Source organism: Microtus pennsylvanicus, chromosome 6, assembly GCF_037038515.1.
Source record: "Microtus pennsylvanicus isolate mMicPen1 chromosome 6, mMicPen1.hap1, whole genome shotgun sequence".
Classification (NCBI taxonomy): domain Eukaryota; kingdom Metazoa; phylum Chordata; class Mammalia; order Rodentia; family Cricetidae; genus Microtus; species Microtus pennsylvanicus.
The window spans coordinates 46,503,416-46,526,969 of record NC_134584.1 but is presented as its reverse complement, the minus strand read 5'-3'; the positions used below and the strand labels follow the sequence as shown (position 1 = coordinate 46,526,969).

Sequence of the window (23,554 nt, the reverse complement as noted above, 5' to 3'; positions counted from 1 at the left end):
GGATTTGTGGCTACGTATTGCTTAAATTTGTTTTTATCCTGGAAAATTTTGTTTTCTCCATTTATGGTGAACGAAAGCTTGGCTGGATATAGTAGTCTGGGCTTGCATCCATGGTCTCTTAGTTTTTGCAGTACATCTATCCAGGACCTTCTGGCTTTCATGGTTTCCATAGAGAAGTCAGGTGTAAGTCTGATAGGTTTACCTTTATAAGTAAGTTGGCCTTTTTCCTTTGCGGCTCTTAATATTCTTTCTTTATTCTGTATATTTTGTGTTTTGATTATTATATGGCGAGGGGATGTTTTTTTTTGATCCATCCTATTTGGGGTTCTGTATGCCTCTTGAACCTTCATAGGTACATCCTTCTTCAGGTTGGGAAAGTTTTCTTCTATAATTTTGTTAAGTATATTTTCTGGACCGTTGAGCTGCACTTCTTCTCCTTCTTCTACTCCAATTATTCTTAGGTTTGGTCTTTTTATTGTGTCCCATATTTCCTGAATGTTTTGTGATGAGAGTTTGTTGGACTTGCTGTTTTCTTTGATCAGTGCGTTTATTTTCTCTATGTTATCCTCAGACTCTGAGATTCTTTCTTCTATCTCTTGTATTCTGCTGGTTATGCTTGTTTCTGTAGTCTCTATTCGTTTACCTAGATTTTCCATGTCCAGCCGGCCCTCTGTTTGTGTTTTCTTCTTTGCCTCCATTTCATTTTTCAAATCATGAACTGTTTCCATTATCTGCTTGATTGTTTTTCCTTGCTTTCCTAGGGTATCATTCACTGATTTACTCAATTCCTCGAACTTTCTGTTATACTTCTCATCCATTTCTATAAGGGCGTTTTTTATATGCTGTTTAAGGGTGTCAATCACTGTCATGAAGTCAGTTTTTTCTCCTTCTTCATGATTAAGGTGTTCATGTCCTCCTGTTGTGAGGTCGCTGGCTTCTGGTGGTTTCGTGTTGTTCTTCAGATTGTTGGGTGAATTCTTGCATTGGCGTCTCCCCATCTCTTCCTTCCAATATTCTCCTATGGATCTTCTTTTACAGGATCAGGTCTTCTTGCCAACTGATGTACCTTCCAAGTGATGTCACTCCCCCGTGATGTTTCTCCTGGAGTCCAGTTCCGATCTCCTTGCTGCTTGGTTAGCTTCCAAACAAAGGCCCACCCTGCTTGCTGCAGGCAGGTTATGGAGACAAAGGAGCTACCACCTTCCCCTTTGCACTCACCTTCGGGTTCAGTCCCAGCGCCCAGGCAGGCTGAACAGGGCGGCACTCTGCTCCAAGAAGGGAGGGATGGAGGGAGACAGGGGGTAGGGGGATCTGGATGTAAGCTGGATGGGATAGGAAGAGAGAGGAGGTACCGGGCAGTGTAGCCCTGTAGGTTGATCAGGAAGTGTAGGCGGGCTGTTCCCGGGTGCCGCAGCACTCACTCACCACAATGATGTCTCACTAGGTGCCCTGATCGAAACTCCGTGCTGCTTGGTTCGCTCGCAGACAAAGGGCCCACCCTGCTTGCTGCAGGCGGGCTATGGGGACAAAGAAGCCCCCGAGCTCCCCTTTACCCTACGCTTGGGGTTGGGACCCAGCACCCAAGCAGGCAGAGCAGGGAGGCTCTCTGCCACCAGGGAAGGGAGGGGGAAGAGAAACAGAGGGTGGGGGGATCTGGATGTAAGCTGGATGGGATAGGAAGAGAGAGGAGGTACCGGGCAGTGTAGCCCTGTAGGTTGATCAGGAAGTGTAGGCGGGCTGTTCCCGGGTGCCGCAGCACTCACTCACCACAATGATGTCTCACTAGGTGCCCTGATCGAAACTCCGTGCTGCTTGGTTCGCTCGCAGACAAAGGGCCCACCCTGCTTGCTGCAGGCGGGCTATGGGGACAAAGAAGCCCCCGAGCTCCCCTTTACCCTACGCTTGGGGTTGGGACCCAGCGCCCAAGCAGGCAGAGCAGGGAGGCTCTTTGCCACCAGGGAAGGGAGGGGGAAGAGAAACAGAGGGTGGGGGGATCTGGATGTAAGCTGGATGGGATAGGAAGAGAGAGGAGGTACCGGGCAGTGTAGCCCTGTAGGTTGATCAGGAAGTGTAGGCGGGCTGTTCCCGAGTGCCGCAGCACTCACTCACCACAATGATGTCTCACTAGGTGCCCTGATCGAAACTCCGTGCTGCTTGGTTCGCTCGCAGACAAAGGGCCCACCCTGCTTGCTGCAGGCGGGCTATGGGGACAAAGAAGCCCCCGAGCTCCCCTTTACCCTACGCTTGGGGTTGGGACCCAGCGCCCAAGCAGGCAGAGCAGGGAGGCTCTCTGCCACCAGGGAAGGGAGGGGGAAGAGAAACAGAGGGTGGGGGGATCTGGATGTAAGCTGGATGGGATAGGAAGAGAGAGGAGGTCGAGAGTATTTTTATTAAAATAAAATATTAACCATTTATAATCGAATATTTGTAGATAATGTTGAAAAAGTTTATTTAAAAAATTCCTGCTGTGTTTGTTATTGAAAATGTTTTGGAGAACCCAAGTAATGTATTATTATACTGAATAAAATTTTCTCAGAAAATTGTGATTGACAGCTTATGTTAAGGTTTGCAATCTTGCATGAGTATCATGCCAAGTTTTCATTTATCACTTTCTTGCAAGTGGAACGAGACACAAGCATACAGGCTTACCACAGAGTTCCTTTAGGAAAACCATTGCCTTGTGAGAAAATGTCCAGCTGAGTTTGCCTCTAGTTCTAGCCACAGATCATTTAAGATCTGGATGTGTGTTGCTTGATCTTTGGGGTAATTATGAGAGGTGCTGCAGATAAGTAAGCATATTAGCATGGGACTTCAAGAGCCCCGCTCCCATCCATGCTGGTATCTTCTTTGGTTTTATCTTGTGCAGGTGTTCTGTATGTTTGTGGCAGCCTCTATGAGTTAATCTGTTTCTCTTCCCAGTCATGTCCAGGAAACACTGTTTTGCTACAGTCCTCTCCTATGTTTGGCTCTTAAGATCTTAACACTTCTATGATCATCTCTGGGCTATCAGAGGAAGATAACGCCTATGTTAAATAGGTGGACCTAGCTATTCTACAATGTATCTATACATTAAAACATTATATACTGTAAATAAATGCAACTTAAGACAGCTAACAGCTATCATTAGTTATCATTAATTATAAATTCTATTCATAATTTTATTTAAGTTAATGACAGGATTAGCTTGGTATATAGTATCTAGTAATTAAGAACACACTGGCATTTTGCTTAGTTGGCTATATTTAAAGTCCACAAGTTAAACATTTATGCCATATTTCAAGATTTTTGTCAGGACTCAACTTTTTTTTTCCTTTACTATTTTCACCCCTTCTCATCCCTTTGCTCCTCCTCCTCACTTCTGAAACTGGAAACTTAGGCTAGTATTCCTTCTACCAGGCGTTTGCATAGGTCTAGACATTTGAATTCTAGTCCTCTTCCATGGAGAGCACTTTAACTACTGAACCATCTCTCCAGCCCTATTCACAATGATGAGGTGGGAGGGGGGATAATAATTTAAATAAATAAAAATTACTAAATTTTAGACTGCCAAGTCGCTGTGCCCCCCCCTCACCCCTTCTGTGCTTTTTAAAGGGAAAACATGATTGAACAACAGATTATTAAGGGAAGGGTAAGACTTCTTGATTTTAATTTTGCTAATTTTATGATGCTTATTAGGTAGGTGAGAGGAAATATCAAGTAGACAATTGGCTACACTCTGGTAGGGAGCATTGAAATTAAAAATTTGGGCAACATAAGTATATATAATTTAAAGCCCGGAAACTAGAAAGAAAATGTTTGCAGATGAGCGTTCTGAAGATTAAATTTGGATTGCTTTAGTGTTTAAAGGTTAGAGAAGAAGAAAGAAACATCAAGCTAGACAATAGGAAAAGCAGATAGCGAGAGAGGAGCGGCTCTGATAAAAGACAATGATGGCCACAAAAAGGAAATGTTCTGCTCAGTCAGATAGCATCTCCTTCTCCCTAGGACAAAGATACCTCATGATGAAGACATATTAATCCTTGTGAAAGTTTTATCTCAATATTTCTCTTTCTGAACTTAAATGTGTTAGGTAAAAGAAGTAAAATGATCTTGTCTGTTTATTCATACCCCTTGTCCGCAAAAGTGAATTATTCCAAACATTTTCAAAATTTCAGTTTATTTTGTTTAGATAATTAACTAATTAATCTCATTAATGTTTTGTATGTGTGTATTTATTAAACTTAAATAAATAATAAGGTTAAATTCTCTTGGCATATTACCTTAATTTTAGGTTTGTTTTGATTTTCAATCAGGTGGCATGTTAATGATTAAATAAGTGCTTTGTGGCAAGTATGTGGCTTGAAGCCAGTGAAATGTCTGCATGTGCCCAGCGATATTCAATGTGTTCTGATACACAGCTGTCATAATTACTGCATGCTGCACTGATATTACAGCATCTCTTATAAATGGACAGTTTACTGTTTGTCAAAATGTGAGTTGTGTGATTTCTTTGTTTCTGCTGGAAAAATCCTTTTGTATGTGTTTTCAACATTTCAATGGGGACCAGGGATTTACAGTAGAGGGACAGAAGCTTTAAAATATTAACAGCCCATTAAGTACAGGATATGGTCCATGAGGTTTAATGGGAAGTTGTTAAAAGGAGATGGAACTGTTCCAGTGTTTGGGTAGACGTGGTTAATGAAAAAGCACAGGGCAGGAACTCTTAAAACCATATATATTTGTGTAGACCAAAAGACAGTAGCAACACATATCATCCCCAATAAGCAATACTTGGAGCACAACAAGAACTCCATTTGGTGCATATGCTAACTTTCTTTTTCAAAAGATAGCTGGGGAGGTTGTGCTAGAAAATTTCTCCCTGTGGATCTGAGATCCTTGCTATTCATTAAATCAAACCTTGAAAGACTTTGAAATAGCACCTACTTTGTTTAACTTTAAGAGATTACAAGACGCCTGAGATTAGTCCTTAGAATAGCCCTTGGTGATTATCTAGAGTATAATAAAAATACAAGATTCTCAAAGGAAGGTATTTTTAAAGTAAAAAGTTCAGAACTCTGGAGCAAACTATTAATTAGTTGTCTAGTTATTTATTATACACTTTGGAACATACTTTTATTATACATCTCTTGTGATCCATTTGTACATGCATTACATGATTAGTAATTATTAGTTCTGATATACCACCTTGTTTTATATGCACATTCTTAGATCTTAGCCATCAGCTAGGACTAGCATTCAAGTTTTTTGCTTGAGCAGATTAAACACTTTTCTTCCAAGTTTTTTAATCTTGAACAAGTCATGTAACTTCTTTGACTCAGTTTTATTTTTATAAGACTCTGACTGAGACTTCATAGGGTTATTTATATGATCAAATTAAATTGTGTACCTGAATACTCCATAAATTATTAAATGACAAATCTATGCCATGTAATATTATTATTAGAAAGGCTACATCAGAAACTAAGCCCCTGGAACTTTGTAGATAGGTCCAAATATTGAAAATATAGCCCTACTCAGTGCTGTTCACTCTTTCAGCACTGAGTTTTATCACTCATGCTTCATGAATTTTTTTGCTTTGGGTTTTGTATTAGATTGATTAAATAATTGAGGTTGAAAAAAGTGAAATCCCTGCTGAAACATGAATAAGCATTACTATCACTATCATTTTCTAGTACTTGGAAGTGAACTAAGGACCTCATGCATGCTGAGCAGATACTTATCATTATGTTATAATTCCACCCCTTGACTGAGTAAGGATGATGAGTTGCATATGTTTGCTTCCTTACCTGAGCACTTTTTGTCTTCTCAGTCCATGACATCCACTGTCTGCAATGCTGCTACATTTTCTTTATCTGTTGATAGAGGTTTCTTCCCGGTCCTACAGCTGTTCAGTCCCCAAAAAACACTCAGAGGCCTACATCAATTATAAACTGGTTGACCTATTAGCTCAGGCTTCTTATTAACTAACTCTTACACCTTAACCCATAATTCTTTTCTGTGTTAGCCATGTGGCTTGGTGCCTTTTATCAGTGAGGCATTCTCATCTTGCTTCCTCTGCCTTTGGTGATGGCTGCAGACTGAGCCTTTCTTCTTCCCAGAATTCTCCTGTTCAGGTCACCCCCACCTATACTTCCTTCCTGGTTACTGGCCAATACAAGATTTGTCCAAGTGACAAATCTTTACAGGGTACAAGACCATTGTCCCACAGCATTTATCTATTGCTTCATAGCAACTCATATTAAAATTTATTGTATTATAACAATGACCATTATTTTTATTATTGCTCATGCTCTCTCTTGGTAGTGAAGTTAGGGAGTGCTGATTTGAGCAGTTCTGCCCAGGACTCTAATGTAATTACACCTCTACCCTGACTTGAGATGGAAAAACGGGGGACTGTAGGGGCTGGGCAATAAGGCATCTTATCCTGCTAACATTGTTTCTCTATGTAGGCTAGTTTAGACTTTCTCTGCATGTCTTAGGGCAATTACCTAGTTCCTTACACAGAGGAAATAATAGCCAGTGTCCCAAAAGAAAGAAGCAGAACTTCTCTTTGGCATGGAAATTACTTCCTCTACCATTATAGACTTGTCATAACTCTTAAGGATTAAACACACTCCTTCAGTGGTGAGTCACTTGTATGGGAGCCCATGTTATTGTGAGCACTTTTGTACACGAATAATGATTATTCCCATCACTATGTTAGCCTGACTTTCTCCAGGACTGCATGGAGAACTGTTTGCTTTCCCTTTTCTTTTGTTAAGTTTGTATTTTTATGTTATATACAAATAAGGCAGAAATAAAAACTTACTAACAGTAACAGAATTGCTTTTTCTTCATTTTTGGAGAGATTATTTGACATATAATGAGGAAGAAAAGGCTCAACTTTCCTTGAAATCTCACTTATTTCACTTCAGAAGTTCATGTTTGGAGAATCATCTATGTGCTTACAGATAATAAAGATGTTTATTCTTTTTTCCCAGCATGCTAAGTTTTTAACAGAGTGGTATTTATATAGGAGATATTTTGAAAAATGTGCAGCTCTGCCTAGCTGATGAAATGTGCTAATGTTCTTTAAGAAATCATAAGTTTTTGGATAATTAAATTCACATAGGCATAAATGTTAAAATTATGAATATAAAACTACATATATAATATATGTTCATAAGTAAGAGTTTGAGACCAGGCTGATCTACAGAGTGACTTCCAGGACAGGCAACCAGGGAACACACAGAGACCCTGTATTGAAAGGCAAAAACAAAAACAAAAAAAGAAGGAAACAAAAAAGAGAAAGATGATTATTAAATGTAGTATCTAGCCTATGCTGGATTCTGTTTTAGAAGAAGTAAAAGGACATCTTCAGGTCAAATGACAGAATTGGAATATAGTTTAGATAAACATATTGTAAACATGAGTGATTTTTCTGTGACTATATGAGAAAATATGCCCAAAGGAAGAGATTTATTCTGAAAATATTTAGGAATAATAAGCCCTGGTATCAGAAGTTTCAGACCACCCCCCCTCTCTCCGTGTGTGTGTGTGTATGTGTAAAATAATTTTATATGCATTTTACTTTTTGAAACTAATATTTAACATGAAGTTACAAAGCAGATTCTTTGTGAAAATCAAAGGAAGACTGCAATTTCAAAAACTAAGTCTAGGTTTTGAGAATTATCTATTCATTAACTCAAGGGAAATTATTTCTTATTACACATTCAAAAAGATGCTACGTTATTTATGATTTGGTGCAAAATATTCTTCCCTGAGCTCATGTGTTTGACATGTTGGGGAGGTTGTGAGAACATTTTGGGGAGGTTGTGAGGTACATATAGGCGTGATAGCAGAAGTGGGTTACTGGGGGTGGGTTTTGGAGTGGATAATTTGTTTTTATTTCTGACTAGAGATCTCTATTTTATGATTTTTCCAAGATATGAGTGGCCTCTGCCACCTGCTACCTTTTTCCAATGTATTGAATAACAGCACTTAGAGATGCAAGCTTATATCAATGAAAAGTTAGCAAGTATGTTTATTTTACTTTTAATTTGCTCTCGCAGTCAGTGTGCTTTGATCCATTCCACTGTTTGCTTGACTTACTGAGTCTTACTTTCCTAACATACTAGTCCTCCTTCACCACGCACAATCTCAGTTTCCTTGCCAAATTTCTAAATCTTGTTGATAAGGTTTTTTTATTCATGTTTGCTGACTTTCTTATACAAGTCTTCAACTGACTTCCTTTTTGGTCACCTTTTTTGAATCTTCTTTGAAGGCTCAGACAGTTTTTACAACTATGGTTATAAGTTTCTTGTCTTTTATTTCATCCATTTTGTATTTTAGAGTTGTTAGTGAAGAATTAGGATCTTTTGGAAGAATGTTTTGCTTTTTTTTCTCATATTTATATACTTCTGTGCATGGTTTGCACCTCTGAGGTGAGTTTCTCTTCTAATTTTATTTGGGAGTCCTTTAATTGTGAAGCCTTCTCTTGAGGGCTTGATTCTCAGCAGTAGTGAAACTGTGGGCATAGTTTTAGCTCCTTCTCTACGGGAACCCAGCCTGGAGCGTCTGCTTTTAGCTGTGTAAGCTTTTAGTTTTCCATGCTATGACTGTCCTATCATTTCTACTGAGGTTCCCCACGTTCTTCCGTTCATTTTCTCCTTGGAATAGAGGCCCTCCACCCCCAAGGCTTCTATCTCATAGAAGCAGGGACAGCTCCTAATACAGGATCTTGCCCCAGAAGTTCGCTAAGCACTTTGTGTATTTTCCTTCATGTAAAGCCGTAGTAGTGTTGTGATTTATGTGGTCATCGTATCTCACCTCACATTTGAGAAATGTATGGCATAAAGGAAACTTTTGGTCACCTAGGTTTAAAAAAGAAATCACAGATCTAAGTTTCAAGCTTAGGTCTATCTGAGTTAAGCTTGTAGTCACTGGTGTTCAAATATTTGTTGGAAGTTATTTTGTGCCAGACACTAGAACCTTCTTGCAGTTTTACTGGTGGAATTTATATTCTAAGAATGAAAAGGGAACAAGAGAAGAAATATATATTTATTATTAATATTTATTAATATGAACTCTACATAAAATATATACTGTGATATAATCTGGATATTTTTATCCACCACTTCCCCAGAATGTATATGCCAATATCTAATAACAAGGATGATGGTATTAAGAAGAGGGACATATTCCCATAGGTAATTCATAATAATAGAAGTAATTATTGAGATCAGAGCCTCATGAATAAGATTGCTTCCTTTACAGAAGAGTTAAAGGGAAGTTGGTACCCTCTTTTGCCATTTGACTATGTAAGTATACAGTAAGAATGTTGCATTTCTGCAGCAGAGAGCCCACAGCAGATCCCAAATGTTGGTACTTGGATCTGACTTCTGTGATTCCATAATATGAGGAATAGATTTCAGTTGTTTCTAAGTTATCCTTGCATATAACATATTTTGTTATAGACACTCTAAGACTAATAACCATGTCAGAGAACAACAAACAAAGTTTCTCAGATATGGCATGGTCCAAAAAAGTCTGTTTTAGGACTGACACAGCAACTAACTGTTGAAGCTTAAGAAATATCTGTAAAGGGCAAAGGGAAGCATCATCCAGGCCTAATTATAAACATACCCCAAAGCAGGAGGCAGTTGTGGCTCAGATGTTAGGTAATAACAGTGTGTGTGGAAATAGACATAAAATGAAGTGCCAGGCTCTCATATGCAGAAAAGCTCTGAGGGTTTGGGGGTTTTGCTTTGTTTTGTTTGTGAACTTTTGCCAAATTTTCATTTTGTAAAAAGTTCTGCAAGTAGTGTAGACAATACTGTTTGAATTACTAAAACTATAATAAAAATCTTTGAATAGTTTTGTGTGGGAATGCAACCCAATGACCCAATGTTAGATAAAACATTTCAAATTAAATTTGATAGTTGATAAAGTTTAAATCTGATTTAGAATTGGTTGTACTGTTCTAGAAAGTTTTAGAACCATAAGGATGTAAGGTGTCTATGGTAAAAGCAGGCTCTTGGAGGCGGATCTTGAGGATTATAGTCCTGCTTCTTCTGATTTAATATTCAGCTTTCTGATTTGCTGAGATGTCAGGAGCTTCTCCTTCACGTCTGCCAAAATGTCGGGAGTTTCTTCCTCACTTCCTCACTCTCCCACTGACTTGCACTTTATATTTCTTCCTTCATTAGGATAGATTGGAGCCACCTGCCCAAATCTTTCTCCATCACATTGCTTCTATAATGTGTTGGTCACAGCAAGGAGTACATAACTAATATAAAAAGTTAGTACTGAGAAATAGGTTTGTTGCTGTGGTTACACTGATGATGGGGCATGTAGGCTTTTGGAATTAACTTGTGGGATGAGTGTGGAGTTTAGGACTGGGAGCTAGACAATTCCTAGAAAACTGACGGGAGTTTATGTTGCAGACGTAAATGGTAAAGGCTGTGCTCATGAAGTTATAGAAGGAGACACAGGCCCCTATCATAAATTGGTTAGAGGCCATGCGTGTTGCATTTAAACAAAGAATCTAGCTACATTCTTCCAATTTCTTAAAAATTAGAGTGGGGTTGAATCTGCAAGTAATGGACTAATTTATTTGGTGGAGAAACTTTCAAGACGGCATAGCTTCTAGACTATGGCAGTTATTACTGGCTGATTTTAGCTGGATTTATAGCAAGAATCTAAAGCCAAAAATAACAGAAAAAATGTGAAAGTTGTACAATTTGGTAAGGAAAGGAGCATGAGTGTGTCAAAGTTGTAGACAGGGTAGATGTGAATAAAGCAGGTACCAATGAAGGACAGTGGCTGTTAAAGAGATTAATACCTTCTATTGCAGAGGACCTTGGGCTTTATACAGAAAGGATAGTATAGGTACCTTGAAGGCAAGACTCTTGTGCTTAGTGCTCCAGGAATAATATGTAAAAATGTGTGACTGAGTTTGCCTTACAAATAGAATGCCTGAAAAGATAGAATAATTGGTTTTTCTTCCTGGAAAATGACCTTTTAGAGATAATGTTTTCATAGGTTTGGTGAAACAAACACCTAGAGGCTTCCATAGTCATGGTCTAAAGCAGTGGTTCTTAATCTTCCTAATATAGTTACTACCCTTTAATACAGTTCCTCATGTTGTGGTGATCCCCAACCACAAAATTATTTTGTTGCTATTTCATAAATAATTTTGCTACTCTTATGAATCACAATGTAAATAATTTTGGAGGTTGAGAATTCCTGACATAAAGAGTCCCAGATACCTCCCATTGCCCTCATGGTTCCGGATTTTCAGTCATAAAGAGTGCAAGTGCTATAGAACTTGTACCATGTTTCTAGAAAAAAAGCTTATGAGGTCAGAGAATGTGTAGCAGTGTGAGGTCAGTGTCTGAAGTTGTATATGAGACGAGATCGGATGCACTCAGGGTGGTGATGTCCTTGGACAGATATGAAACCTAAGTTGCCCTAGAGAACCAAGGATAATAGAAGAATCAGGAATACCACGAATCAGGGTCATCTTCAAGTAATAGTACACCTACAGATTTGTACTGAAATTGTCAGAACCATAGGAAGAAATTTCTGAAGTCTCTTGGATTTCAGATGTTGCCACTGCATATTATGAATGTTGAACACAGACATAAATGGTTAAAAATTGCTCTGTTGGCTTTCAGTCTTGTTTTGGTCTAATCTAATCTATTACATCTTTCATTCCTTTGGCAATGAGAATGTTTACTCTCATTGTATATAGGAAGCACCTAACTTAGTTTTTGTTTTGGCTTAATTTGTTCATTATTATTTTTGTTGTTATATTTTGCTGGGGTTCACAGCTAATCACTTGCTTTGAGTATTAGAAGAAATTTGGCCTTTTGAATGACAGGTACTCTTCAAGGTGTTGTTAAAGCCTTCGCATGTGAGATGGCCATACGCCCAAAGAAGTTGGGGGCAGACGGCTGTGGTTTGAATCCAAAATGTGTCCTTCCTAGAGGCTAGTGTAATTGAATACTTGATCCCCAGCTGGAGGTGGTGTTTTGGGAGGTTGTAAATAAGGGAGCAGTAGGATTTGGTTTATATAGGTGAGTCATTGTGGGCAGACATGTGAGGGCGTAGTCCAAGCCCACTCTGGGTTAGCATTCTGGTTCTTGGTCTGTTAGGGTGCAAGAGCATCTATCATATCACACATTTTAATTGCCATTAACTCTGCATGCTTTCTTGCTAACATAGACTAAAACTGTGAATTAATAGACATCTTTATTTACGTTGTATCTGTCAGGTGTTTGGCCATAATGATGAGAAAATAGTAACTAATATAAATAGTTGAACCAAAATACAAACATCCATTTTAAGGAGTACATTTAGTTCATCTTGTTGTCTTTCTTGTCTTTCAAGATAGTGGTAGATTCAAATCAGTCATCCCTTAGAAACAATATTTACACTTTTTAAATGTCCAAACAAGGGTTGCCTAACAAGCTCCCTATTTTTATTTCTAAAAGCAGTGCAAGGATATTATAAAATGGTTATAATTAGCTCTGTGTTTACAGGGTAGATGAAGCATAAGTGAATTTTGTGTTTAAGTTGATGCCACATCTGAAGATATTTCATTTTGTATATTCAGATCCTCCAAAATTGAAAATCTCAGAAATTCAATGTTTCTAGTCCCAAGCTATTTGGATAGCATGATCTCTATGGAGTTTTGTGTGATTGATTATTGGGCTGGCCTGTTTTATGTCAACTTGGCACAAATTGAAGTCATCTGAGAGGAGCAAACCTCAACTTAAAAAATGCCTCCAATGCGAATTTTGGAACTAGAGAAAAACATCCTGAGTGAGGTAACCCAGACCCAGAAAGATGAACATGGTATGTACTCACTCATAAGTGGATACTAGCTGTAAAGCAGAGGATATTGAGCTTATAGTTCATATTTCTAGAGAAAATGGGTAACAAGGTGAACCCTAAGAAAAACATACATAGATTCACCTGGAAAGGGGAAATAGGATCGTCTGACAAGATTGGGAGCATGGGGGTGGGGGAAGACGAGGGGAGAAGGGGATGGGGGCAGGGAAGTGAACTTGAGGGAATGGGATAGTCAAGATGGAGGAAAGACAGATTAGAACAAGGAAAGAGATATTTTGATTGAGGAGCCATTATAGGGCAAGCAAAAAACCTGGCAGTAGAGAAATTCCCAGGAATCCACAAGGATGACCCCAGCTAAGACCCTAAGCAATAGAGGAGAGGGTGTCCGAACTGGCCTTGCCCTATAGTAAGATTGATGAATATCTTAAATAGAACCTTCATTTAGCAACTGATAGAAACAGGTAAAGATCTGCAGCAGAGCACTGGATTGAGCTCCCAAAGTCCAGTTGAAGAGTGGGAGGAATAAGAATATTGAGCAAAGAGGTCAAGACCATGATGCATACACCCACAACAACAGTTTACCTGAGCTAATGGGAGCTCACCAACTCCAGCCAGACAGGGAAGGAAACAGCATAGGTCCAAACTAGTCCTTCTGAATGTGGGTGACAATTATATGGCTGGGGCAGACTGCAGTGTCACCAGGATTCATCCCTACTGCTTGTACTTGATTTTTGGGAACCTATTCTCTTTGGATGCATACCTTGTTCAGCCTAGATATAGTAGGGAGAGCCTTGTACCTCAAAGCAATGTGCCTTACCCTCTCTGTGGAGTGGATGGGGAGTGGTATGGGGGAAAGGTAGAGGGAATGGGAGGAGGGGAGGGAGTGGGAACTGGGATTGATATTTAAAATGAAAATTGATAGTTTGTTTCAATTAGAAAGTAAGAAAACAAGTTTTCAATTAGAAAAGAAGAAAGAAAGAAAAAAGAATATGCCTCCATAAGATTTGGCTATAGGCAAGCCTGTAGGGCGTTTTTTTCATTAGTGACTGATGGAGAGACCATTGTGGTGGTGCCATCTCTGGGCCAGTGGTTCTGGGTTCTATAAGAAAGCAGGCTGAGCAATCCCTGGGGAGCCAGCCAGTACTAGCTGTACCTTCTATGGCCTGTGCATCAGCTCCTGCCTCCAGGTTCTTGTGTCCTGTTTGAGTTCCTATCTTGACTTCCTTCATTGACAGACTGTGATGTGGAAGTGTATGCCAAATAAACCCTTTCCTTCCTAAATTGATTTTGGATCATGGTATTTCATCAAAGCAATAGAAACCCTAACTAAGACAGTTATGTATATAGCATTTGCTTGATTTACTTATGATAATTCCAAATTACTTTTACCCCAAACAGAAGATTAGCAAGTCTTTGTGAGAACTCTGAGTATTTACAGCTGTAGGAGGAGGGAAAGGAACAGGACTGGGCAAAAGTTAAGTTGTGTTCATTTAGAACATAAGCCTCAGCTACTCAGAAGATTGTTATGAAGTTGTTTAAGGTTGAAATGAAAAGAATGGTCTTTCTGCCTTGCTGCAAACTGCTTTGATCTTGAGTAAAGTGAGCTGTACCATCAAAGGTAGTTTCTAGAGAGCACTGAGAGGTGAGGGCTGAGAGAACATTGAAAAACTAATTGTATGGATGGGAAAATCAGATAAATTTTAGCATTAACCACACCGTTTAGACTTTGCCCAACATAAATGTAAGATATATACACATATATTTTTAATTAAGTCTTTGTGTTTGGATTGTTATTAAAAATGACCTTTTCTTACTTAAACAGTATGTTTTTTAAAGGTTAATGTGGGATTCCCCCCACTGCCACAGTAATTAATTCATTTTTTTAAGGCACTTATTTTTAGCAGTATCTTGTTCAACATAAAATAAGGAATATAATTGTTATTTAGATTTTTTTAAGTTTTTAGTTCAAATTGTTCATGGGGTATTTATTTTAGTGCAACTCTATGATTGTCTTGTATTGTTTTGAAGAACTCTGATGCAACACGTAACTCTCCCCTTGCTGTGTCTTGTAAAATAACTGGCCTATTTTAAAAAGAATTTCTTTCCCCATTCTTTTTCTTGGAATAGGTGCTTAGAAAGGAGAGACTCTGTCTTGTTTGCTACCCATGCCTTCTTGACTTTTGGGTTGACTGCTTTAATTTATTTTCCTTTTGGTTTTTCTCTGAAAGTCATTCAGGAACAACAGTGTTTATGGAGCAGAGCAGTAGCTCTGCTACTGAATGTAGGGGTGGGAAAGTATCTGGAGTTTGTTCTGACTATGTGAGCAGCAGTCCCATGGATTGAGTTAGACTTCAGTCACAGTTCAGTCTGAACTTTAAAACCATATCTGCTGAGGATAGGAGATCAGTAAGATGATAGTGTTAGGACCATTGATCCTGATGAGACCACACATAGGTGAGACTCTTGTACCTTTTGTATGGAGCGTAAGTCCACAAAACTGAATATCAAGTAGTGGTTTGAGTATTGGCTTACTCCTCTGCCAGGAATATTGTTACTTACTTTTTCCTGTTTGGCAGGAATTAGATATTGTTAGTAGATTTTGTTAGCATTTTTCTTATCAAAGTAATGACCAGGCCCAATTCTACTTAATTCCCAAGATTGTGCACACTAAATTTTGAATCATTTTGCCTTTGGTATTTCAAAAAGAAAGTTTTAAAATTTCATTTGATGATTTGATGTTGAAAACTAGAGCCAAGAATTTATTTGTTAGCATTTGATTCTGTAGTCTTGCTCATTTACTGAAAATAGATGATCATATAAAATCTTACGTTCTGAAAATCTACAGCCAAGGGTAGCAGTTATAGGTCAAGACATTGGTATGTTCTCTCATGTGATACCCTTCATCTTACCTATAGGAAGGACTTAGTTGAACTAACTACAGACAATATTACCTTCTGTCAAGTGCTTCTAAAGAGGACCTTAGAACAGTTCCCTAATATAGATTCTTAAAATTGTCTCTAATATTATCTGAGGCATATAATTAATAAATGGTAAATCTCCTGACTCCAGGGTACATTCTTCCACACCATACTACTTTCCATGTTTAGGAGGTATTTATATTTGCCTTAATTAAACATGACAGTTTTCTAAAAGGCAGTGTATTATGACAGAGTCTCTATATATTTAATTTTGCCAGTATCTTTCTTTTTAGAACAGCAATAATGAGATTACACTGTTTTAAAAGCTAAGCGCTTTTGCGTTGATTAAGAATATTCTATCTGGTTAGGCAGCAGTGACACACACCTTTAATCCCAGCACTTGAGAGGCAGAGGCAGTTGGATCTCTGTGAGTTCGAGGTCAGACAGGACAGGAAAATTAAGGCACAGTGAGATGATTTGGAAGACGGCTTATATTCAGTTATTGGCAGCACCAGAATTAGAATTCAAATCTGACAGGCTAGCTTCACATTCTTTTAGTCATACACAATTTCATGTTATGACCTGATGATCACTGCGCAATAAAGCTTGTAGTTATATAGATTGACTCTTCAGAAAGTTCCTATCATGATGATTCCCTCAAATATAATGTAGTTAATTCCCCTCACACCTTTACCTCTGCAATGAATTTTAAATTAACTGGATAAAACAGTTCTTACACCAAGATAAAGAACTGAAGCAATTGATGTGCTGAGTGAAGGCAGTAATTTGTAGTGAAGCTAGTTTAGATCTTATCGTGGCATGCATTTGGTGGCACCTCCTAGTCCCTTTGGACTTTTTTTTCCACATCAGACAAAACCCACTGAACAGTTTTGTGTAGTCTGGCAGGATTGTTAGTTGCAGTGGTGTAGAAACGAAAACAATTTGGGTGTTCTAGATTGAAAGTGAGGTGCCTGTCCTGTGAAGTGGTGTTGGTGCTGAACTTTGCGTACCAGACTTTATGAATTTAAAACTTTTTTTAAAAGGTAGGTGATATTGGTGTCTTTTAAATGCCTTTGGAATACCGAGACATTCACTGTAATTGTACATCTTACAAAGAGGAATTTTGGATCAGAATGGATTGTAAATTTATACAAACAAAACCCACTTCATGTTTGTATAAAGTATTTTAAGCTATTCATTCTGATCTTCTATTTATTCTACAGCTTGCAGTGTTTGTGTTTAGGCCCTACCATCCCCCAACTATGGAATTCATATTGAAAGTTTCTAACAATCTGGACAGTTTATTTTTCTCCACTATTGGGATCCACAAAATTCGGTTAAGTTCTCAAGAAAGCTGACATGATGGAAAATATAACATTTTCCAAATACTAATAATGAAGTATCTTATAAGAGAATTATAGTATCATGTATGCATTTTTAGCAGCTTACAAGAAGCAGATAACTTCAAAGTTATTTTGAGGAAACACTGTGCAGTTTGTCTTCTGAGTGCTCATGAAATTCAATGCTAAAGAACTCCACGCACCATAGTATCTGTGCTGATGAGCTGTCCACATGTGAAGAGAGAGGATGTGGATTTGTGGCACATTTGATAGTGCTGTCTGCACTGTTCCATTAATCTGTACAATTATTTGGTCTTTGTATTTCACCATGGCTATTACAAACAGTAATTGATTTTACTTTCCTGCAGCCTTAATAAGAAATAATTGGCCGATAAAAATTATATACAGTTACAATGACATATAGTTCTTTGAATAAACTATGAAATTTATATGTTCATTATCACATATTAATAGACACACATACACAAAAATAAGTGTAATTTTCTTTTAAAATTAAAGTCAAACTTATTGCCATTGTTTTTGTTGTTTTGTTTAACACATTTTTCCTCATATCCTACTTTCCTTCTTTGTCTGGTTATTATTTTATATTCTTTAAATACTGTTGACTGTATCTGTGAGGATGAGTTACTGGAGTTTAGGAAAGCAAACAAGCACGTGCTTGCTGTAGTAGTTAGATGTGCTATTTCTTACTTTTTGAAGGATAAAGTATTTGATGTGAACCTAATTGATATCTAGAGTTTCACAGAAGAAATGGGAGAAGAGGTTTTTATGGACTGTTTGTGGATATAAGGAAATACAAAATCTTTTTAGATTGTGGTGACTGGATAGTGAGTATATTTGGTAGAAGTAGACATAAGTTTGGGGAGTAATAAATAATCCTAAAAAGGTAAACTGAAACAAGATTATTTCTTGAATTCTAAAGTACATTGTTTATATTTTTAGTAGCAGAGTGGCATATACAGAACTAACAAGCAAGCCATGGGTGGTGCTGGAAAGACGAGGCTCTGTGGCTACAAGCTCATACTGCTTTTCCAGAGAAGCAGGGTTTAATTTCCAGTTCCCACATCAGATGTCTCACAACTCTTTGTAACTCCAGCTCCAGGAGCTGTGAACACAGAAGCACATACATTCCCTGTCCCATACACATAATGACTTAGACAACTAATGATGTACACGAGGCAGTTGTACATGACTTAGAGAGTTCATGCTCACAATAGCATTGTCATGTTTGGAAAAACATATCACAGCACCGTTCCTCGTCCTCCATTTCCTGTATTCTTTCTGCCTTTTCTTTTGTCATGTGTCCTGAGCCTTGGTTGGTAGTGGTGATGTCCCATTTAGGGCTGAGCCGCCATTCTCCTTTTCTAAGTACTTGAACCAGGTACACATCTTTCCATTGGCTGCTGTTCATTTTAAAAGGCGGTGTCTTTGGCCGAGGCTGAGAGCAGTCCAGGCACATGGGTACAAACATTGGGTTTTACAATATAGTTATTTTTATCATTGTAAAGCAGTGCTGTATTTCACAAACCTCAAAATACAACATTGTCAGATGTCAGTTCCTTCTGATACTTGTGCGGACAAAAATTAATAGTCAAAAATATTCGTAACAGAAATGTGCCAATGTTACAGTCACAGATACTCATCCATATATCTTTTTATTTTGCTCAGTCAGTTTATCCTCATGAATTGGGGTGAAAGAATGGTAACAAATGAATTCCTTACCCAAATGCATTACTTACCTCCAAACTAGAACTTTGATTTTGTACAAGCACTAGGGTTTGTATGGCATGCTAGGCTTTTTTCTTTTCTTTTTTATTTATTTATATTGGTTTTTCAAGACAGGTTTTCTCTGTGTAGTACTGGCTGTCCTGGAACTTGCTCTGTAGATCAGGCTAGCCTTTAACAGAGACCCACCTCCCTCTGCCTCTGAAGTGCTAGGATTATAGCCACCACACCCCACTTTAGTTAAGGTTTCTATTATTTCCATGAAATATCATGACGCAAAAGCAACTTGTGGGGAAAGGGGTTCATTTGACTCACACTTCAACACTGTAGGCCATCATTGAAGAAGCCAGGACAGGAACTCAAACAGGGCAAGTACCTGGAGGCAGGAGCTGATGCGGAGGCCATGGGGCAGTGCTGTTTATTGGCTTGCTCCTCATGACTTGGTCAGCCTGCTTTCTTATAGAACCCAGGATTCCTGCCCAAGGATGGCACCACCCACAATAGCTTGGCCCTGAACCATTAATTAAGAAAATGCTCTACAGGCTTGCCTACCGCCTGATCTTATGGAGACATAAGATTTCTTCTCAGATGACTTTAGCTTATGCCAAGTTGACATAAAACTATGCAGCACATATGGATTATCTAATGATCATGTTTGTTATTTTTTGTGTGTTCACATGTGCCTGGGTGCACATAGGTATGTGTGGTGATGTTTTCATGTGGAGCCCAGAGAATAGCCTCAAGCACTATCCACCTTATCTTTGAGGCAGGGTCTCTCACAGGCCTGAAATCACCAAGTGGACCAGGCTGGCTGGTCAGTAAGGCCCAGCAATTTGCTTGTTCTCTCCTTACCAGTGCTACCTGGGTTCTGGAAATCAAATTCAGCTCCTTGTGCTTCTGCCTCTGCTTCCCTTCAGTGACTTTTGGCATAGGTACTCAGTATTTTAACTCAAGTCCTCATGCTTGCCTGACAAGCACTTTAGTGACCAAGCTCTCCTCCAAGCTCTTAAAGGACCTTTTCTAATTGCAGTTCAGGGCTCCTGCTGCATCATGTTAGTTAGGATATATATTGATTTGTTTAAAGGATCCTGAGAGTCAAAAAAGTACACTCTTTCTTTAGTCTGTTATTTTTGACCCAGGTCCTACTGAAGCAAGATAGTACATAAATTTTATGTGTGTGTGCTCGCGCACACACATTTACATGTGAGCGTGTGTGTGCATTCATGTTAGAGCATGCACACATTTACATGTGAGCGTGTGTGTGTGTACATTCATGTTAGAGCATGCACATGTATGCAAGTGCATGTGTGTTTTCCCCAGTATCAGAAACTGAATGAGGTAGATCTGAAACTTGAAAGTTTTGACAATATTCATTAAAGTATAAAAGCAATATATAACATTGATACTGTCTCTTTAGTTACTTAAAAGTATAAGTATTTTATATATGAAATTTAAAATGCACAGTTACACATCATTTAATTTTTTTGTTAACTGACTCCTAAATGAAATTTAATTTAATATGTATCTCTGCTCATCCAATTAGGAAAGTGTTGACCTCATAATCTAATTGTTTGAATTGGTCATCATTGCTACATTCTTTCTTATGGCATAAATTGTCAGTTACCAGCATGACTTTATTTTAACATATTAATACTTTCTATAAAAATATTCCATTTCTGAATTCCAAAATTGTGAGATATTTAGATTAAGTTGTAACAAGAAGACACTCAGAAAGTTTCAGAGCCTTCCCAGGATGAAATAAAGATTTTTTTCCCTCCAGTTTTCCTTGCTTAGCTCTTACTGTGTTTCCTAGCGTCAATTCTTTCTTGAATTACCCCTTTGTTTTATGTTCTGGAGATATCTGTAGTCAATGCATATTAACAAAATTAGGCATGTGTGACGAAAGTATGCTTTCTTCTTTGAAAGTAGGACAGAGTCATTGCAGAAGAATAAAGAAGTGGAAAACTGGTGGATTACAGTTGAGATGCAGTCTTAGGCAGCTCAGTTTTAGCAAAGGTGTGAGTGGTACTTCGGGATTTGGAAGGAAATCAAGAAACAGTGTATGTATCTGTATAACTCATGAAATGACTTTCTTTAAAGCAACTTGAATATTTATAGGATGAATTATGTCTATATATTATAATATGTAACATAGTGATCACAAGATAAATTGATTATAACATTCAGTATATACTCTCTGGTACTTTTTCCCCTTTTATTGAAGTAGTTTTTTTTCTTACATTATATTTCCTGATTGTAGTTTTCTCTCTCCCTACTCCTCCAAGTTGCTCCCTGCCTCTCCCATCCAGATCCAATCCCTTTCTGTCTCTCATTAGAAAGAAAACAGGATTCTAAGGGATAATAATAAAGTAAGATAAACATATCAATTTTGACTTAACATCTGCAATGTAATGTATTTTAAAATTTGTAGCATTTCTTTAATATCTTTTCTATCAAGTTCTGATGCAGCCTAGCAGTGGTCTAACATTAAGAAAACATTCTATTCAGAATTTATTTATCAATTTAAGTCACTTAAAATTTTTGTATTTTCACTATGTAAATTCTACTGTACAATTAGGAATAAAATATAACATTGATTTATTTCCTGTTGATGTATTACACTGTCTTTTTTTTTTTAAAGACAAGTACCTGTGTAGTGTTGAAAGATCTTCAAATAGTGCTAGAGACATATAGTCTGTGGCTATAGCAAGAAAGTACTCTAGCAGTCTAGCAGGATCAAAGAGATTATTATTAATAATAAAACCCACTCAGTGAGGGAGAAGCAGTAGCAACCTGTAGATGAGCTATGGAAAATAATGTGATAGTTTAATAGAATTCTCTGTTTTTTTGCTGGACGGAATCCTACTGATTTGTAGGTCGAACTATGAGTGTGTGCAGTCCGCCTTACCCATAGGACTGGTCATCCAGTACTCCAGCTGGCTGCTCATAATTTCTTCCATTTTGATCTGAACAAACAGAACTCCAAAAAAGAAATGCAAGGAATATATAAATATTCTACAAAATTTATCTTTTTTTTCTCCTCCATAGATATGATATCTGCACTTATAAAAATAAGCCCTGTGGAACATTGGGTAAGTTTTGTTTTGTTTGAGTAACGGATAGTTTAGATGTCTTTTTCAGGCAATGATGATACTCTTAATTATTACTAATTGGGTTAATTTTCTTTTTGTTACATGGGAAATTGCCCCTAAAATTTTTAAACATAACCTTTCTTGCATATATAATTTGCTTGAAAACAACTTAGAAGGTTATTTAAAAGTTGATAGTAATTACAAATTAAAGCTACAAGTCATTTTCATATTTTCTGTCTTTCTAATACATTTTGTAAAACAAAATCAAAAAACAAACTCAAAACTAGGATGTTTGAGACAAATGAAAGCTTATTGTTATCAAGACTTGAAGGAAAGAAAACAAACAAATTGAGATACTAAAATAGAAGCATAAAGAATTATACTTCTTTTGGTATGTTTTATCTTCCATGAACTCCGGTATTTTAAAAGATGTTAGTCCAGCCGGGCGGTAGTGGCGCATGCCTTTAATCCCATCACTCGGGAGGCAGAGGCAGGCGGATCTCTATGAGTTCGAGTCCAGTGTGGTCTTCAAGAGCTAGTTCCAGGTACAGGAACCAAAGCTACATAGAAACCCTGTCTCAAAAAATCCAAAAAAAAAAAAAAGTTAGTCCAATTACCAAAGAATTTCATAAAAGAATATAGCTAGAGGTGGAGAAAGACTGAGGAATTTTCTTTTGCTTTTTGAAAAACATTTCAGTAATTATCTTGAATTCTTAAAAAAAAAGTTTAATTTTTTACAAAACATTATTTCATATTGATTGAAAGGTAAGTGCAAACACAAATGGATTAATATGCAGCTTTCCAGTAGGCCAAATAACCAAGCAACTAATACTATTTTTAAGGTAAATTTTTTTCCCCATGACAATTTTTAGTGTCATGAAAACTTTTTACAGACTCATAAGCTAAAGTAAGAGACAGTGGTTTTTTTTTTGACTTCTATATGTCATATCTCAGTTTTCTTATCTGTAAATGAATAAGTCAATTTCTGTGAATATCCTAAGCATTTGGAAATATCCAATTAAAGTAGACTTAAGGGAAAAAAATGTTTCCAACTTCCTGGTGGTTCAGTGAAACATCTTTTAAAGACTGGACTTTCTCTTGATCATTTTTACACTGTTTCTCCTGTCCTGTGCTCAAGATTTATGACTAGAGGAGAAATGCTAATTAGCCAAAGCCTAGTATTAACCATGGAAAAATTTGTAGTTAAATGCCTATCACAGAAAGAACTCTCTTTGCTGAACTAGCTCATGCTGGGATTTTCTTTGTAGTGTTTTAAGAGCAACTGTGAAAACCTGACATTCACACTAACGTTGACAGTTTCAGTGTGTTTGTTATGTTTTATAGTCTTTTAATCCCCCTTGTTTCTCAATTTTATTATTTATGCTGTAGAAGTACTACTATCTGTCTTTTTACTAAAGTGATTTTGCTAAAATCAATTAAGAAAAATTCTAATTGCTTTCAAATTGCTTTGAAAATTAATACTGTCACCAAGGAACAGGCATTGTTATTTGATATAGAATTGTCTGCAGTGTTTTATTTAATTGGTTTATTTATTGTTTAAATTCTATAGATATCTATTAAGTGTTTTATCTACTTTAGAGCCTCAAAACAGGTATACATA

At 37.5% G+C, this 23,554-nt stretch overlaps 1 protein-coding gene across 2 annotated transcripts in view; it reads left to right on the top strand.

The window, feature by feature from the left end:
* Positions 1 to 23,554, top strand: part of Adamts6 (ADAM metallopeptidase with thrombospondin type 1 motif 6) — a 217,883-nt gene that overhangs the window by 42,606 nt on the left and 151,723 nt on the right. For both annotated transcript variants that reach the window (XR_012910889.1, XM_075976158.1), the window contains exon 8: positions 21,890 to 21,933. Coding sequence is in view for 1 of the 2 variants with exons in the window: in XM_075976158.1 (XP_075832273.1) it covers positions 21,890 to 21,933 (44 nt within the window). In the remaining variant the exon portion in view is untranslated. The remainder of the gene's footprint in view (positions 1 to 21,889; positions 21,934 to 23,554) is intronic.